Genomic DNA, 16,901 nt, shown 5'->3' with positions numbered 1-16,901 from the left:
CTGCTGCTTCACTTGTGCAAGGTTTGGAGTGCTTGAAAGCCCTGGTTGTTGTAGCACTGGTGAGTTTTGGTTACATGCAGCTCTGATGTGAATAGTAGGACATGAGGGGAGGGGTATAATTAAGGGCTAGTGGAATATCAATATGGGAAAGCACTTGAGAAATCATGAAACAGAGCAACACATGCTGCAACTGTATAACATGCATACGTTGTAAATGCTTGATTAAGAAGACTGCAGTAAAAGAGAGCATGTGATTGATTCATACATTTATTCATTACCATGTACAAATTGTATTCTGGTGGTACAAAGCTGTTGTAAGACTCCAGTGCTCACCCTCCTGTTGTCTTTATTGCAGTAAAAAAAGGAAATACCAGCATGATCAAGAGTCAAGAGGTACTTTGGCAAATATAAATTATGTGTTAAGAAGGCAAGCAGACATCTCGAGCAATGTAATATGATGGGAGAAAACGGCTCAAAAATACCAATGAGCGGCTTCTGTCAGCGCTCATTAAAAAAAGAATAAAAATCCATAAAATGTTTTATTTTAAACACACACACTTAAAACAAGAGATATAGTATGTTTTCTTCCTTTCTTCATCGATACGCAGACTGCAAGGTACAGACTCACAGTATGTATGGATATTGCAATTCTGTGGTAGTGTGCTTGTGAGTGTCTATGTATGAGATAAATTGTATTTTACATATGCATGTATAATGTGGGAGCTCATGTCTGCAAATATGTGTATAGATTCCATTTCATACCTGTGAACTGTAACCCCATTCCTACCACTGACTTAAGTGAATAAAACAGGTGGAGCAAGGGGGAAATCAACACGATAACATTTGGCAAAAATCATCATGGTTGTAGAGATGAGGAAGTGGGTGAGTGATGAGTCAATGTGACACAGCCTGCAAATATTTCTCCGTATGTCCTTGTCTTTGTTCAGCTTTCCGGGTGAGACAATAAATCTCTGTGCTCGTAAACCATACCCCAGACTGTACACGAGGGGAGGGCATGTGGGAGACAGTGCGAGCAAGCGAGTAACATAACAAGAGACAGAGACCGAAAAAGGGAAGTATAATGGGGAAGTTACATGACTAGTTCATAGGAGAGAGTGGCTAGTGACTGCAAAGTGTCTGATAGTCTCTCGATGACAGGGTGAACAGTTGGAGACAGGGTTGGGGTGGGGAGGTCAGGGAGAGTAAAGAGGGGCAGTGAGCTGGAGGGGTAAAGGAGGACAGAGGGGAAACTAGACTTCACTTCTCCCCTGTTGTCTCATTTCAGAGGTATTGTTGTAGAAAGTGCAGCAGCATTATCTCGTAGTGCTCTCCAGACTCAGGGCAGCGAATACTGTGTCGCTCGTTGGGGTATACCTGGAAAATTGAAACAGGGCAACCAAATTACACATGTGTACTACATGTATGTATCCTGTAAAATCTGCTTTGGAAAATATCCAAGTGTCATTCTTAATATATAATCCTCAAACCGATAAATCTACTGTATTTTACCACCATTAAACTTTACAGTGGTCTAAGCCAATATACACGTTTACTGATGGTTTTGTACATTCCTAGAGTGCAGAGTGCAGACTCATGTACTTCAGAGATCACCAAGACATTTACGCTTATAAGTGATGCAAATTATATCAACCTAGTATAGAGAGATTTCATATGGCAACTTCAGAAAGATGCGTTAGTGTGTGGAATAAGGCTTGTGATGCAAACCTGAAGCTGGTAGGGCTTCCCAGCACGGATTATCTGTGACACTAGGAAATTGGTGTGGAAAAAGTGCACATTCTCATCTAGAAATCCATGGAGAATCAGCAAACGATTGGGCCTGGAATGACAAGGATTACATGGTTACAACACGATATGTTACAATATGATAGCCTTCCATACAATATTAAGACATACAGTGCAATTCTTAAAATAACATGTTGCCCAATAGTAAAACACTCCCAATTCCTTCATGATTTAAAACAGGAAAAGCCTTCACGATTCCAAAAAAAAATTCTAGAAAAAAGGTGAAATACTGCATCTGCGGGGCTTCAGCAAATCTGTAGTTTGACTTCAGCATCCAAGAGCAGTGCTCCAGCATGCTGTTTGTTAGGCCCTCAGGCTTTCCTCAGTCCCTAAATACTGAGGCTTGACTTAGCCTGCCATCTCAAATCTTAATTTCACCTTTGCAGATTTTAATAACTGCTTAAAAACAGACACACACAGGCATGGACACATTTTCTTAAAAGCATTGCTTTCTGTTCAAAAGGTTCAAAGTTCATAAGTCGCATTTTAGGTCAAGGATGACACCTGAGACAAATATTTTATAAAACAATGGCATCCCCATGTCTAAAACAGAAAGCCCAAATTTTCCTTGGTTCATACATGACTGACTTTTAAAGAATATGAGGCATGACTTGACAGGAAATAGAAAAAGTACAGTGCAGTTCTGATGAAACAAGTACAGACATATATCCAATTACACAGGACATGCAGTATGGCTAAATTAGTTGCAATAATATCTGAAATATTTAAGCTTCAAGCCCTAAAATCAAAAATTTGTAATTTCACACTAACAGGCATTATTGCCTGCTTGTTCTAAGTGTGTGTACTGACTCGCTGGGCAGCTTGTCCACGTGCAGTGCCACAGAGCCTTCCTCATAGCCCTGCTGGTTGTTCTCAGGCACATCCATGTAACGCTCTGTGTAGCCTGTGTCGTAGGCCATCCACACAGTCACCGGGGCACCTGCAATAGCCAACTGGCAGGGAAGCACAACGTAGTCAGGTGGAAAAGAATGTAAAATAAAGAATAAAGTAAACTAGAACTGGAAGCAGTTATAATCGGGGTCCAAGCCACCCATGCGATTCGTAACAGTGGACACCGGCGACTCAATGTAATTTACTATCTTGGTCCATCAGGCACCCAATCTTACAGTTGACATCTTATAGTATGACCAGAAGCCTCTGAATTAGTTATTTTAAAGCAATGACTGTCAATGGAGTGTTTTTGGATGTCTACACCATGTACGGTGTGTCCGCACAACCACTTTTACAGAGATACACGTTTTTGGAATTTGTGGCGCTCCTTATGGGTCAGGCTCAAAATGCTTTGGCAAGTCTCTTTCCAAATAAGGAATGAATATCACTATAAAGATTTATGATGATTGGACAAATGGTCAATGAGTTATGGCCATTTTCTGCTAAGCCACACCCATGACAAAGTTTTTTGATTGATGGTAGCCATGTTTTTTGAGCAATCTTGCACATTTATAGTGCGTTAGTGTATCTCTGTCACCGAAAAACTGTACAGTCGAAATCTAAAAAAATAGATGTAATATTACTGTTTTTCAGATTATGCAAATTTGCAAAAAAATCCATTGTGGCATACTTTTATGGTCCATAGGCTTTTCTGTAGAGCAAAGTGAGTTGGATATGTGGTTCAAATTTCCAGCCAATCGGACTCACGGTTTGGGCATGCCAACTACTCAAAGTTCACTTTTTGGCTGTTAATTATAGCGCCACCATTAGAGCATCTTCCTCTCCGTCAGTGTACAGTGTGGCCTGCAGCATGACTTTCATCGTCAGAATAATAACAACAATAATAATAATAATAATAAACAGTACAAAAATAATAAAAAATGTTTAACTTACTGTGAAAAAGTGTAATTTTGAGAGCAATTGAGAGCAAAAAATAGTATGGTACACCAGGTAGTGGTTTAGATGAACTGTATAGGTTGCTTGAAAATGTTGAATTAGTTTCAGTAATTCTATAGTATATTCTTATGTTATGGCTCAGTTGGATATACATTTTGGCAAAAAAAACCCCAAAAAACTAACTAACAAACAACAAAACAAAAATTCCAATCTCCCTAGCACAGGAACATATTTCCTTACTGAATGAAGGCAATTAGCGAACACATTGTACAACATAGACACCGTGTGGATGTAAGCTGCAACTACATCACAAATTCAGTTTTGAGATTTCATACTTAAGGAATTGTGGATTACATGGTGATTGATACAAGATACAAACTATGCTTTCTTATTTCTTGCTAAAGGAGACAGCAGAGAATGCTCACTGACAGAAAGCGAGTGCATGGTTTCAGGATAAAAGAAGGGCTGAAGGATGAAAAAGCCTCCTAACCTTGAAGACATTGGGTCGCTGGATGAGGCCCATGAGAGAGAGGAAACCGCCATAGGACCAGCCGTGAATGGCAACACGGCTTAGGTCCACAAAGTTAAACTTCTCCGCCACATACTGCAGACCCTCCACCTGGTCTTCAATCTCCACCTGACCCTGAAGAGACAAAGGCAAATTAGTGTTATTTAACCTGGCAGTTGGGCATCTTTTTATGGCAATCAATCATTTTTCTGTTACCTTACAAGTTAGTATAAATGCTCCTACTGAACTGATTTAATTATCTGACTTTTACTTTACCATTTTGTTTTTCAGTGCTCCTTCAAATTCAAGGCCCCTCTGACAGGAACCCCTCCCATCAATGACGACCACAGCATAGCCCAGAGAGGCCAGCGTGTTCAGACGGAGGTACTTCATTCCCTTGAAGGAGTTGTTCACCAGCTGCACCTGAATACACATACACACACAGAATGTTTTTTTTTCTTACACTTACACAGCAATACAGGTTCAAAGCAACATTTTGTGAACACAGAAATAAGACAACATCACAGACCCAGATTAGACTGAATATATCCACAAACCTGTGGGCCTCCATACACGAAGAGAACAGTCGGGTGTTTCCTGCCAGGCTGCAGGTTGTGAGGCTTGTATACCATCCCATAAAGTTGGAAGCCCGACTTCCCTGGAAAGTAAAAAATCTCAGGCGGATTGTAATCTCCCGGGCAACCTGGAAGACATTAACACATGTGGTCATTAGTTTAGCATGTTCCAAAACTATCAGGGATTGTGGCTCAACTCCCACTGGGACTTGACCAAAACAAAGGGTCTACAAAACCACACACTAAAGCAGGCAAAATTGTACAGTGGATTGTATTTATTTCCAATAATACACGGCCCAAATAATTGATTTGGCATCAGATTGTGATACATTTTCTTGTGGAAAGTTAAGGATACTCTGGAACCAATACTGCGATATGTCAGCTTGCAATACTGGGATATAGGATTATTTTTCCTTTACAGCAGACATTTTAATTCAGGAACTGTTCTCCATTCTGGTAGTTCAGTCAGACTCTTCTGTAGCACCGCTATTCTACTTTCAGAATCGGGTGTTTAATGGATAGTTGATAGCACCATCATGCCCAGTAAGTCAGGGGGCACCCCCGTTACCCCTACACTTCTGCCAAAGCAGGAACACTCGCATAACAACACAGTAAAGAATTGCCTTCTCACTCCTGGTACTTTTAATGAATCATAAACGACAATCAACTAACACAAAGCGCTCATGATGACGCAAGTGTTTTAGCACCACATCATCAGATTGCTGTCAGGACTGTTTGGAGGACTGAATGTCCTTGATCTAATCAAAGCCAGACCTCAACCTTCCCCTACAGACTCGTCTCTATTGATTGTTCCAAAAATAACACCACAGATAGATGGACAATCTTCACACTTCACACGCCAGACTGCTCTCGAAGAAAAGATGAGCGAGCCCAGTCATGTAAATACAAACTCTGCTAAATGACTCAATCAGAAAACTACTATATGGCAGTTGGTTACATCACATCCGGTTTACCTGGTGATTCCATCATGCTGGCCCAAAACTCAGGTACCATGTGTAGTGGGTCACCCTCTGAGCTGGTCAGTTTGTAGACGTGAACACACGGAGGCGTACTCACGTTGCTGTAGTGGCTGACAAAAAAGTCAAAGTTCTGTAGAGTGATGGAGAGGAGAGAGGTGCAAAACATTATAAATATAAAGAATTATGTACAAAATAAACAGACAAGTAAGGAATGGAAAGGCTGAGGAAAGAGGGGATGCAATTGCAATGCTATACCACATACTACAAGAATCTGTTACAAAGCCTAACATGTTAGTGTAAAACACTGCTGACAGCCACACAACATTTACTGCAGACTATCCAACCAATTCTTAGCTTTAGCAGCTTTGCTCAGGTTTCCAAGGTGCTTAAACTTTCATTGTTCTTAAGCAATTAAAGTGGTCTCTCTGATCTGCCTAAATTCCAAATCTTCTATTTGCCGCACTCACACTAAACCACAATCTGCACCGTTTGTGTTACCCCAGTAGTCTGTCTGCTATAAGTCACTTGTTCAAATTCATATTTGAAAATTAAAATTCATCACTGATGTGGGAAAATACACAATGTGCTACACTTTTTGAACCATGCTGCAGGAAAAGATTTCTACGATCACCATGTCCTTTACTAAAGCATTAACCTTTTGAGTACTATTGCTAGTGGCCAAAAAAGGCTTGTCAAGAAAGACATGTCTGTTTGTTGGATGAGCTGTTATGAATATGGATAGATAAATAGCTGAATGAGACAATAAATTAATGCATGCATGTATTTGCACAAGTAGGTAAACAAATGAATGGTTTTACCTGACTAACAGAGCAGCTATGAGAGAAGCCAGGCTTGGTTAGTCTGACCACGTCTCCAGGTGAGTCATAGCTAACCACGTAGAGGTGGTGCTCCAGAGGAGTGTCTCTGGTGCCCTGGAAGTACACCAACTTTGATGACTCATTCACCCAGATCTAGCAAGGGAGAGAAAGGAGAAACATGAAAGGAAGATGAAAAGCCTGTAGCAGTGAGGCCAAGGCATGATGCTTTACTATGAAGGTACTTTGAAGAGATGATGAGAAACTTCATTGGAGCCACTGATATATCTTAATATCAACTGACTTCTTAAATTCTGTATTATGTTTTAAAAAAAAAAATCATTCAGAAACTCAGTTCAGATAAACAGTTCAGTCATAAAGTACCAGTACTGGCTTTGTAGTCCAACACATTGGATTTAAATACAGTTTAAAGGTTCCAAGAGGTTAACTTGGTCTGTTTCAGTTTTGACAGTGTATGAAGGTGTTCATATCCACACTGGGTGAGCAATGTGGGATTTTTTAGGACTTTCTTCATACATTGTCCCCCAATTTTAGGACAATGCAGCAGCACAATGATTCCAAAGACCAGACTGAAGGCAGAAATCTCCTGAAACAAGTAAGAAGTGAAGGTTGGTGCAATACAGGCCTGGCAGTATATCACCAGGGAAAATACCAAGTGCCTGCTGATGTTGATCAGTTGTAGACTTCAGGCATTGAAGCACAAGTCCTTCATCTGATGTAGATGTAAACACCCTCAAACTAAAGCTGAGAGTTAGGACTTTAACCTCATACGCATTGTTTAATTTCAAAGTCAATGAGTTGGAGTACAGAATCAACACAACAACACATATGTAACTGTCCAAATACTTTCTGAATGCACTCTAAACACCTGTATATCTTTTATAGGTGTGACTTTATATATTCAACACCGACAGACTTTGTCTGACCTTGGAACCATGTCTTGCCAGCACTTCCCATTCTCCACTGGTCAATGTAACCTCCTCCTTGATTGCACATTTGAAGTCTCCTGCAGAAAACAGATAACTGAATCAACATGCTCTTTGACATACCAAACATTCTGACGTAAACCCTGATTACATGATTATTTAGTAGGATCATTTCAAATAAATGCAGATGCATCTCCTAGTCTCTCACCCTCTATGTGTTGGTAGTCCTCTGTCCAATGGTAGCAGCCTGGTTGTAACAGTGATGTGATTTTATACAGATGACTGAAACCTGTTTTAGATTCATTTACCCAAATGAAAGTAAACTCATCTTCTGTGGTTTGAATAAATGGATAGAATATATCATGAACCTGTGGAAAGAGAAGACTAGTCCATTACTAAATCCTTAAAGCAGAAAAACCTTTCAGAACTAACAAATAGTTAATTAGAAACAGGACAGATATTAGTTTAAAAAAAGGTAACCAAAGAGTGAATCGTGTGAAAAGACCTACATTAATCCAGACATCGGTGGTCTCTTCATAGATAATGTATGGCTGTGTGTTATTGGGCACAGCCTCCAGACTCTCTTGCCTCTGAGCTGGGTCATCTGTGACAGGGATGAAGAGGGCTGGAGGCAGCAGGACCAGCTGTAGTTTTCTCTGACTGCGGTCCAGAAGCACTGCCCAGCCACTAGGGGATCACAGAGCAGACAAAACTCAAAAGATTTGTCTGCTGTGTCAAAACAACAGACAAACTAAATAGACAACCAAGTGGCTCAAACGGAAATGATAAAAAATTGCCACTACAACCAGGCTGTATACCTTCTAGTGTTTTGGGGCTTTTTTTGAGAATGACAGCATCATTGAGTCAACAAAGTTATGACTGTAACACTCACTATTTGCCGTCACTCGTCCATCCTACTCGGGCGATGTATTCCGTCCCAGGAAACAAGGAGGTAAAGGGGACAGCCAATTCTTTATCTTGCATGCTCACAATCTGTAAGTACAACCATACAGACACATTAGGAATGCAGAATTATCATTTTGGAGAAGAAAAAAAGACAAGGAAAGATGGGTGAAGAAAGGTGCAAGACTCACTCTTCCTTGATTGTCTGTCTTGATCTCTGCCAGTTTAAGGGTAGCCTGGGGATTTTTGCTACCTGTAAATGAAGAAATAAGGAACATGTAAAATGATAGAAATGGCTAATGAAACAATTCACTGTTCCAAGCCTGTGTGTGTTTGTGTGTGTGTACACAGTGTATAGGGCTACACTGACCTGTACGGGGATATCTGTATGCATCGGCTTTCCGTTCTTCCAGTGCCGGAGATGGAACGTGAATAATCTCTACTTCCGTCTCATCCACCTCTTCATACAGCAGGTACACTGTTTTACCTCCATTAGGGTCTGACAGGGGGAGAAAAAATATTAAATTGAAATGAGTATATACAGAAAATAGTGTATGCAAAATCAAAAATTACTAATCTTCCCGATAGAGATAAAATGACATGGTTAAAAAAAATCAGCATGTAATGATATCAGTTAGATGTGTCCCTCAAGTATGTGAATGACTTGAGTATTTAAGATACCAATTGCTGACCTTCCACTGCTGTGGGACTCCACCAGTAGCCAGTGAAACGGTCAAACTCTTCTTGGATGACAAACGTTGCTACACCTGCAGACTTGGGGTCCTCCTTAACACTATCCACACCTGGAAAAAATTAAATAAATTAGGAAAAAACGTGTACATTCATGTAATGTTACTTGTATAGTGCTAAACATACACTTGTATACACATACTGTACACTTGCGTCTTAAAAGAAAAGATAGAATATGGCATCTTAATGGTATTTTCTTTCTATGATGTAGTGGGAAATGAGTTAACAATGAAAATACAGGGAAAATTGAAATCATCTAGTATCAAAATCAAAACAATCTTTTCAATAATTTACAGCTTTATGGTAAGTTAAAGAGGACATTTAAGCATGTGAAGCTACTTATTGCACGATATTTTATTGCCTACAACTCAAATAAAACCCAGAGCCTTCAGACCTTTGTGGCAGTAAGTGAGTCTCCTTTCCTCGCCACTCTTAATGTGGGTAATCCACAGGTCGTTATTGTTTATGAAGGCTATGACGTCAGGGTCTCCAGGGCAGATCTTGGGGTCCATGCGGGTCCCTGAGCACTGAGTCTTGATCTCCACTGGCTTTAAAGGAGCAGACTGCTAAAACCAACATACACAATCTTGGTCAAAGGCAAACAGAAGAGTGGCTTTTGGATGCTAAGATATAGGAGAGACCTGTTTGATACTAGCATTATCTTAAATGAAGACAGTTTCACAGACATGAAAAGGTACAATGAGCACAGTGAGGTGCACTTGTTCCATCAGGAGGCGTTCTTAAAAGATTTCTGCAAATTGAGTGTGGCTACCAACAACTGCCTCCTCAAATTATAGTGTAATGTGTTCAAGGTTCATAAAAACAACAAGTTTATAAAAGCAATTTTTGCTAATTGTATCTTATTTTTTTTCTAATTTTTGCAAATTGTATCTTACTAAACCCATGAAGAGTATGAGGCACCACCTACGCACATCCCTTAAACTCTGAATCAAATACAGTGTAATATACAGGGGTGGCACATTAGAGCTCACCCTCCCTACTTGAGAAAGAATTTACAAAAAGGTGGACAAAAATCAAAGAAACACCATGAGACAGGCCTGAGACAGAAATTTAAAGTAGCTTATCAAAGTTACTAAAGGCACAACAGGAAGGTACAAATACAAGGCAAATGGGGTCATATTTGAAGATGCATCTGTCACAAAAAGTAAAGGCAACAACTTTTGTCCAAGGTCAATGCAAAAATATCAACAACTTCCAGTAAAGAGCACTAAATTTGAAGCCCTGGCCAATAGAAAAAAAGTACTATGGTCTTTTGATTGTCTTTCCTTCCATAACATCTGTTGCATTAGATGGTGAGCATGGTGCCACTAGCAGATCAGTAGTAGTACGGATTTGAAATACATTTAATACCAAAATTTTCATTAACTCTAGCCAACTCACCTAACAATTACAAACTGAAGAAAAAAAACAGCAGTGTACTCACAATGAAGCCATTGTTGCCCCCATCCTGACAGTAGAAGAGGCTATTGCTGGCCTGAAAGAGGAACAAACCCGTCTGGGCATGGTAGTCATAGGATGTGATACCAAATGCTCCGAGACGTTTACGCTCTCTCAGCAACTCCTCCTCTCGAGAGTAGGCCCCCTGGTGTGGTGTAGCCTTAGAGAACCAACAGGAAATCAGATGTACAACATTAGAATAAATGGAAGATATTTTTTATATACAAGTTTGCTAGGATATGTAAGTTTTAGTGTACTAATATATACAGTATTATTACTGTGAAATACATCTGACAGAACCACGTTCAACTGACCCATCCCCCCCAAATCAAATATGTACAGTACAAGCATTCCTAGTTTATACCATGGTTGCTTAATCTTTAGTTTCAGATCATGTCTCAGGTTGCTAAAAACAGCGACACTGCCACAGCTTTAGGGACTGCTTATCTCAAAGTGAAACTTGCTTTAAACTAAAACTAAAGAAAAGGTTACAGTCAATTTATTAAATGGGGTTGCTCAATAACAGCTAATGTGAGATATATTCTTACTATGGTGAGACACATCACCCAGTGCTGTTTGGTATTGGCACTGCACAAACAGAAAGACAGGGGGAATTCACCTGGAAGTGATCCAGCATCTGTTTCCATGACAACACTAAGAGGGCCTCTTTCCGGATCTTCTTGGGGATTTCTGAGTAGAGTAATGAGTTCTCTCTGCTTCCATAAGGCATTCCTGGTAAGCACAGAGAAAAGAAACAAAGGCAACTTCAACAACAACAAATAAAAAGGCTTGTGCTAACTGAAAAAGGAGAAATTAAACACAGTGATTGTTTTAATATCATGAGGCAATCATATTCTGCTGCCTAGGGCAGGAAAACATGACTGTGGTCTGGTGAAAGGAGTACAAATTAGTGGTATACAGAAAATACAAATCATAAGCTGATGCAGGGAACTTTGTGCACCATCATCAAGCATCAATCAGCTTACCGAGGTAGTACAACCGGTGGGAGTGGGGTCCATTCTCATCCTTCTTCTGCACGAACTGGAAGTCATGGGGAGCCTTGTTGGCGATCATGCCCGAGTACTTCCTGCTACAGTGGATAATGTCACGGAGGCCCTCCCAAGAGTGTTTCTCCACAAAGAACTGAGATGGGACATCCTCCATCTCTACCACCTCTGTGCTGTCCGAAAGGCCGTCCACAGCCGTCATGCTCACTGTCACACAGCTGGATGTTGACATTAGAAAGAACTGATAAGAGGTGCAGACACCCAGACACACCTGCACCTGTACATTCCTTTAATGGAACTGGTTCAAATGTTTAATCATCCATCTTCCTAAGCATCAAAGCAGTTAAAGGAGATATAATATTAACCTTGTACTGTACCTTTTCCAGATACCTTCTTTATTGTCACAAAGTTTTACCTTCTTGACTCTATGCATTCACCGGTCAACACGCCACACTCCAATTCTGTAACCTATGAACAAAGTACAGTCGTAAGATCTAAACAGAAAATAACAAATAGAGTTAACCATGGTGACACTAGGGATACAGCAATTCCACATTATGACAGCTAGGTATGAACATACTTTTGTCTGCACCAGTCTCCTTTCTTGACTGATAAGACATTCATGACTTTTACATTTTAATGTTATATCAGTCCTCAGACAATGATCGAAATGTGCCTCAAGGAGAAGATGAAAAACATAAATCATTCATGAAGACTTTTAAGTACAGGAAGTACAGGGTATAGGGAATACCCCACATTACTTCGGTTATACTTCTGGGTTTGGTAAGGGATTGGTATGACAGCAGTGGGGAAAATCATATGCTGAAGTGCTTTTCTTATGCTACTGTTAGGAAGTTGTGGCAGGCTGGTCTGATACTGTGGTGAGGCACCTTAAATCTGTATATAACACTGAGCTCACAACAAATACACCAACGAGCATAATACCTAAGCTTGAGTCACCAGTGCCCTAAAGAGTCAATTCAACACGGTCACTTGGTACCTACTGGGGAGATCTGTAGGAGCGGACTGATGGGAGTGTATTTATGAATGAATATTAGCCCAAATGTAACGTTAGATCTGACTGTTTATGTGCCTGTACAAGAGTAAGTGGGTCTATACTACTGGCTGTATTCTGATAAAAAACCCTCCCCTGAACATTAAACTTTAACTTAACGTGGCCTCGGTGTTATGTAAAATGTGTTCAAATGGAAAGAATAACACTGCAACGTTATAACATATAACATGAAAGAGCTCTATTTGGCTCACCGGGTTACTTAATGCAAATTGCATTTTAAGCGCGGGGAACAAGTCGGATGAACTAGTCAAATACCGGTACCGTTAATGTTAACAGTTAACGTTAGCTAGCCTACAATAGATCTTTGTTCTCGGATTCAACTACTCAGTCACACTGGGGAAAACACCGGCAAATTAATGTGTGTTAACATTTTAAACGGCACTAACGTTAGTTACATTTGGCAGTGAATGGCGGAACCCCAAGCTGTTGGGAAAAAGCCGTTATCGAATCGTGTCTGTTTTAAAAATCTTGCTTAGCTACATTTTGACATGACAGTTCTCTTCTGTCATTTTCGCTCTGAAGCTAACTAACGTTAGCTTGCTACCTAGCTAGAAGCAAGCTAGCCGCTAGCTAGCGCCTGCTGGTATTTCTATAAAAACAGACGCTTAGACGACCGTCCCTACGAAACAAGCTGAAATTAAAGGGAATACTTACCAATCTGGACACTGTTTCTTTAACCAAGTTGTAGACGTTATTAGCTTGGTGTCAATAAACAGATTGTGCAACTGCTAAAGGCTGCATCCATGGCCGAGAGTGGCCACACAAAATGTAGCTGGCTTTCACATCGGAAAGAGGAGGAACCTTAGCCCTGGTGGAGTACACGCCGGTACTTTTTCAGGGCCGCACCGCCGCTCTGAGGAGGTGTCACGGTCTGTGCTGCGCGGCGTGTGGCAGGGCGGTTCATTATCCGGAGATTGACTACTGTTCTTCATACATTTCTATCAACTATTTCCCATGCACTACACATCAACTTGTGCCGTCTTCTGGCAAATATGTTTGACATGTAAAACTCCATCCACATTAACCGTTGAGACAGTCAAGAAAAAAAGCTGAAGAGTGTGGCCGGTAGGGCCCAAAGTCACTACAGATTTACAGTATTTTACCATCAAACCAGTGTGTTAAATCTACTGTCGTGCATCTGTACCACACTTGAGTTTTTACATGTATTTTATGAAGGAAATTAATTTTCTGAGTCTCTGCTGATGTCACATTATTCATGTTGTCCAATACTAATCACATCTGACATTACCAACAGCAAAACTCATTCTGTGCACTCAGTTGAGTTCAGTTATCTCAAAGCCACACAAACTGTTTAAGACACTTCAATAGCTCAAGCATGAAGATTATACCCTGTACATGAGCAATTCATATTCAATTTGAAACATTATACTGAAGAAAGCAAAGCAGACATTTTGTGGAGCAACCAGTTTTGTTTTTTGTTTTTTTATTTATACAAAGTACACAGCCATTCTACTTCAGAGGGATGAAACGAGAAGAATGTGTAGCTCCAATTCCAGGGCGACCGTGCTTGACCGGCTTGTAGGTGATGGAGAACTCGCCCAAGTAGTGACCGCACATCTCAGGCTGTGGAGGAAAAACATGTCAGTAACAAGATCAATGCCTGAGGTACAATTATAGCTGCATGCACTGTGATCAGAGCTAACCTGAGGTCCTAAAATGGTCAATATCTACAGCTAGAAGCTTTAATTTGTGCTTTTGACAGGAGGAGCTAGGGGTCAGTGTACTCTGGTAGTATTGTCAGTTGCCAACACTTCCTTGCCATTAGATTGTCTGGGCCTGTCTGCAATGTTTTTATCAGCACTTTGTTATTCTGTAGCATCCTGCCTTCTTAATAACAAATTTGATGTTGCCACAGGTATATTTAAAAAAATTAAAAAAAAAAAAAAAAAAAAAAAAAAAGGCCCTGCACATTTTGCGTACTACAAGAATGGTCGAGATTTCAGGCCGTCTTGTACATGGTGGAGTTTCACATGTTCTTTTGTATGGATATTTTGGTAGGTATAATTGGGAAATTTTGCAGAACAATGAGTCATACACACAGGCATGCTAGAAGCATGGGAGCACAGAGGTAGTAACATGGAATTTGCCCAAGATAATTTTCAATTTCACAACAATTCTTTCACATTTGTAGTTGCACATCAATGGTGCTGTATGTGAAATCAGTTTTCCCAATATTGAGATTTATCTTTACAAACCCATCATTTAAAGCAACTGATCAACTATGATTCTCTATGTACAATGAACTATCACAAGATGTTAAATCAAATGGTCTCAATTCTCCATCACCATACTGCTGCTCAGTCATGCAGTTTTACACATCACGATAAAAAAAGTTGTCACAGCTTTAACTTTGTGCCAGTGGCTTTTTTGACAAGGCACAGACCCTGAATAATACAGAATCATGGCAAACTGCTTCAAAATAAGACCAACTGCAGGTCTTGGTGCCTTGACTGACTTCTGACTGCCTGTTCTGTAAAGGGTAAAAGAAATATATCCTAATGTTAGTGGACTTTTTAAAATGTATTTATGCCTATGATGTTTTACGTTAACCCCTAATGTCAACTTTTGTTATAACTCCAAGTGACATTCTTTCACAGGAATATGACCCAAGTAATGATAGGAGGTCCAAGAAAGTTGGGGTTTTAAAATGTACCCATATGCTCTCCCTCCGACCTGAACAGCACCACCTCACCTTGATTTCAACCTGGTTGAAAGTCTTGCCGTTGTACACTCCAACCATGGACCCGACCATCTCAGGCAGGATGACCATGTCCCTCAGATGAGTCTTCACCACCTCTGGTTTCTCCATGGGGGGAGCCTCTTTCTTTGCCTTGCGCAGGCGCTTCAGGAGGGACTGCTGCTTGCGGCGCAGGCCACGGTTCAGCCTCCTCCTCTGGCGAGCGCAGTACAGCTGCATCAGCTGCTCACTACACAGGGAAAGAGGAGAGTGACATCAATTTAGCCCCTGGCCATCATTGAAATAAAGGTGAAGTTTTTGTAAAATACTATAACAGCACAGCTGCAATTGTTTTTTAATTTGGTCATCTCACGTTCACTTCAATTGGAGCCTGTGCAACGGACGAACTCAGGAATGTGTTTCCTGTTTCAGAGCAATGCCCAGTCAGGCTCAACTTAATTTGCTCAACATCCAATGTGATTGACTGTAAATAACTCAATATTTGTTTCCCATATTGGAGCCACAACAAAACATCCTTGCATGGAGCAATGTCACTGGATGGAAAGCTAAGATTTACACTGTTTGGTAAGCAGGACGTCAGTTTGCAATCCAGTGACACTAAGAAAATGTAGTACAGTAGCTCCAGCTGACCACCATGCAGAATCAGCTGATCAACCTCAGTAGACTCACGTACTAGGACATGTCCAGAAGCTGATCCAGGTCCACACCTCTGTAGGTGAACTTCCTGAAGGTACGCTTCTTCTTGATCTCGGCATCCGCCTGAATGAAAGACATACCAGGTTAGTATGTAGCTTGTACGGTTAGCAACATTGTCGCGTAAATGCTTTAACAAAAACGTAACCCAATGTTACTGGTAAACATCTACAGATGAGCGTATTAACCCTTGTTCGGACCGACAATGACATTAAAAGGACAGGTCTTATTTAGTTTCTGGTAGAGATTACGTTGAACCACCGGGTTAGCTTAGCCACAGGCGGCCATAGCTCAGGTTAATACAGAGCCAACAAACATAGATTTATCTGGCATCCTAAGAAACGATTTTCTACTGAATGGTTAGCGATCGTGTGTAACTGTCGTATGGTGTAACCAGCCATCCTAATCAGTTACTAAAGAGGTCAGATGCATATAGATTATATTTTGGCAAGCTTCAGCATCGGATAAACACCTACCATCTTGCCTGATGTTCCGGGGGGAAAGAACGGCCACAAGTCTCGTTAGGCCTGATATCGCGCGATTTAAGACAAACATCCGGTAGTGTCTTCCGGCATTAGTCCCCACCGTGAACAGCAGGTGGTGCTGTTGTACAATAACTCCAGTTTCTGTACGGTGTCAAGTTTCTTACCAACGTGTCCGTTTTTTATTATCGTTTCGATGAATCTTAATGTGTTAGTTCTACACACCAGGAGGAACAAAAAAGTTCCAATTCCACTAAAGAGACATCCTTCTCACATGGTTTCATTCAAATAACTGTTTGAACTCTCCAAAATATTATAAAAAGCAAAGATTAAAGTTT

At 40.6% G+C, this 16,901-nt stretch overlaps 2 protein-coding genes across 6 annotated transcripts; both read right to left on the bottom strand.

The window, feature by feature from the left end:
- Positions 1-249: 249 nt before the first annotated feature.
- LOC122887238 (dipeptidyl peptidase 9-like) lies at positions 250-13,512 on the bottom strand. Of its 5 annotated transcripts, none has more exons than XM_044220253.1 (21): positions 13,324-13,512; positions 11,972-12,062; positions 11,574-11,812; positions 11,207-11,319; positions 10,574-10,747; positions 9,524-9,695; positions 9,072-9,182; positions 8,750-8,878; positions 8,571-8,632; positions 8,369-8,469; positions 7,986-8,163; positions 7,685-7,844; positions 7,477-7,556; positions 6,533-6,685; positions 5,709-5,844; positions 4,717-4,862; positions 4,436-4,582; positions 4,142-4,294; positions 2,614-2,756; positions 1,726-1,837; positions 250-1,374 (listed from the first exon to the last, which is right to left on the bottom strand). In XM_044220253.1, exons 2-21 carry the CDS (start codon positions 12,025-12,027, stop codon positions 1,282-1,284), a joined length of 2,658 nt encoding a protein of 885 aa, XP_044076188.1. In that variant the 5' UTR covers positions 12,028-12,062; positions 13,324-13,512; the 3' UTR covers positions 250-1,281. The 5 variants fall into 5 exon arrangements, with proteins under 5 accessions (XP_044076188.1, XP_044076185.1, XP_044076187.1 ...); XM_044220250.1 differs by having other exon boundaries at positions 11,960-12,062; positions 13,324-13,511; XM_044220252.1 differs by having other exon boundaries at positions 9,524-9,692; positions 11,960-12,062; positions 13,324-13,511.
- A 567-nt stretch (positions 13,513-14,079) lies between these two features.
- Positions 14,080-16,631, bottom strand: rps15 (ribosomal protein S15). Its single transcript, XM_044220258.1, has 4 exons — positions 16,558-16,631; positions 16,062-16,147; positions 15,383-15,617; positions 14,080-14,253 (listed from the first exon to the last, which is right to left on the bottom strand). Exons 1-4 carry the CDS (start codon positions 16,558-16,560, stop codon positions 14,140-14,142), a joined length of 438 nt encoding a protein of 145 aa, XP_044076193.1. The 5' UTR covers positions 16,561-16,631; the 3' UTR covers positions 14,080-14,139.
- Between the last annotated feature and the right edge of the window lie 270 nt (positions 16,632-16,901).

Source organism: Siniperca chuatsi, linkage group LG13, assembly GCF_020085105.1.
Source record: "Siniperca chuatsi isolate FFG_IHB_CAS linkage group LG13, ASM2008510v1, whole genome shotgun sequence".
Lineage (NCBI taxonomy): Eukaryota > Metazoa > Chordata > Actinopteri > Centrarchiformes > Sinipercidae > Siniperca > Siniperca chuatsi.
The sequence above is the reverse complement of the archived record's forward strand: the minus strand, read 5'-3'. Positions and strand labels throughout refer to the sequence as shown.

Coding starts and splice junctions, on each gene's coding strand:
- LOC122887238 (XM_044220250.1), bottom strand. CDS start 12,027: ATGCATAGAGTCAAGAAGGTAAAACTTTGTGACAATAAAGAAGGTATC. Junction 9,696..10,573: donor GGGGCAACAATGGCTTCATT/GTGAGTACACTG, acceptor TGTTGGTTTTAG/CAGTCTGCTCCTTTAAAGCC. Junction 6,686..7,476: donor TGGCAAGACATGGTTCCAAG/GTCAGACAAAGT, acceptor CTCCCTTGCTAG/ATCTGGGTGAATGAGTCATC.
- rps15 (XM_044220258.1), bottom strand. Junction 15,618..16,061: donor CAGCTTCTGGACATGTCCTA/GTACGTGAGTCT, acceptor TTCCCTGTGTAG/TGAGCAGCTGATGCAGCTGT. Junction 14,254..15,382: donor TCAACCAGGTTGAAATCAAG/GTGAGGTGGTGC, acceptor TTTCCTCCACAG/CCTGAGATGTGCGGTCACTA.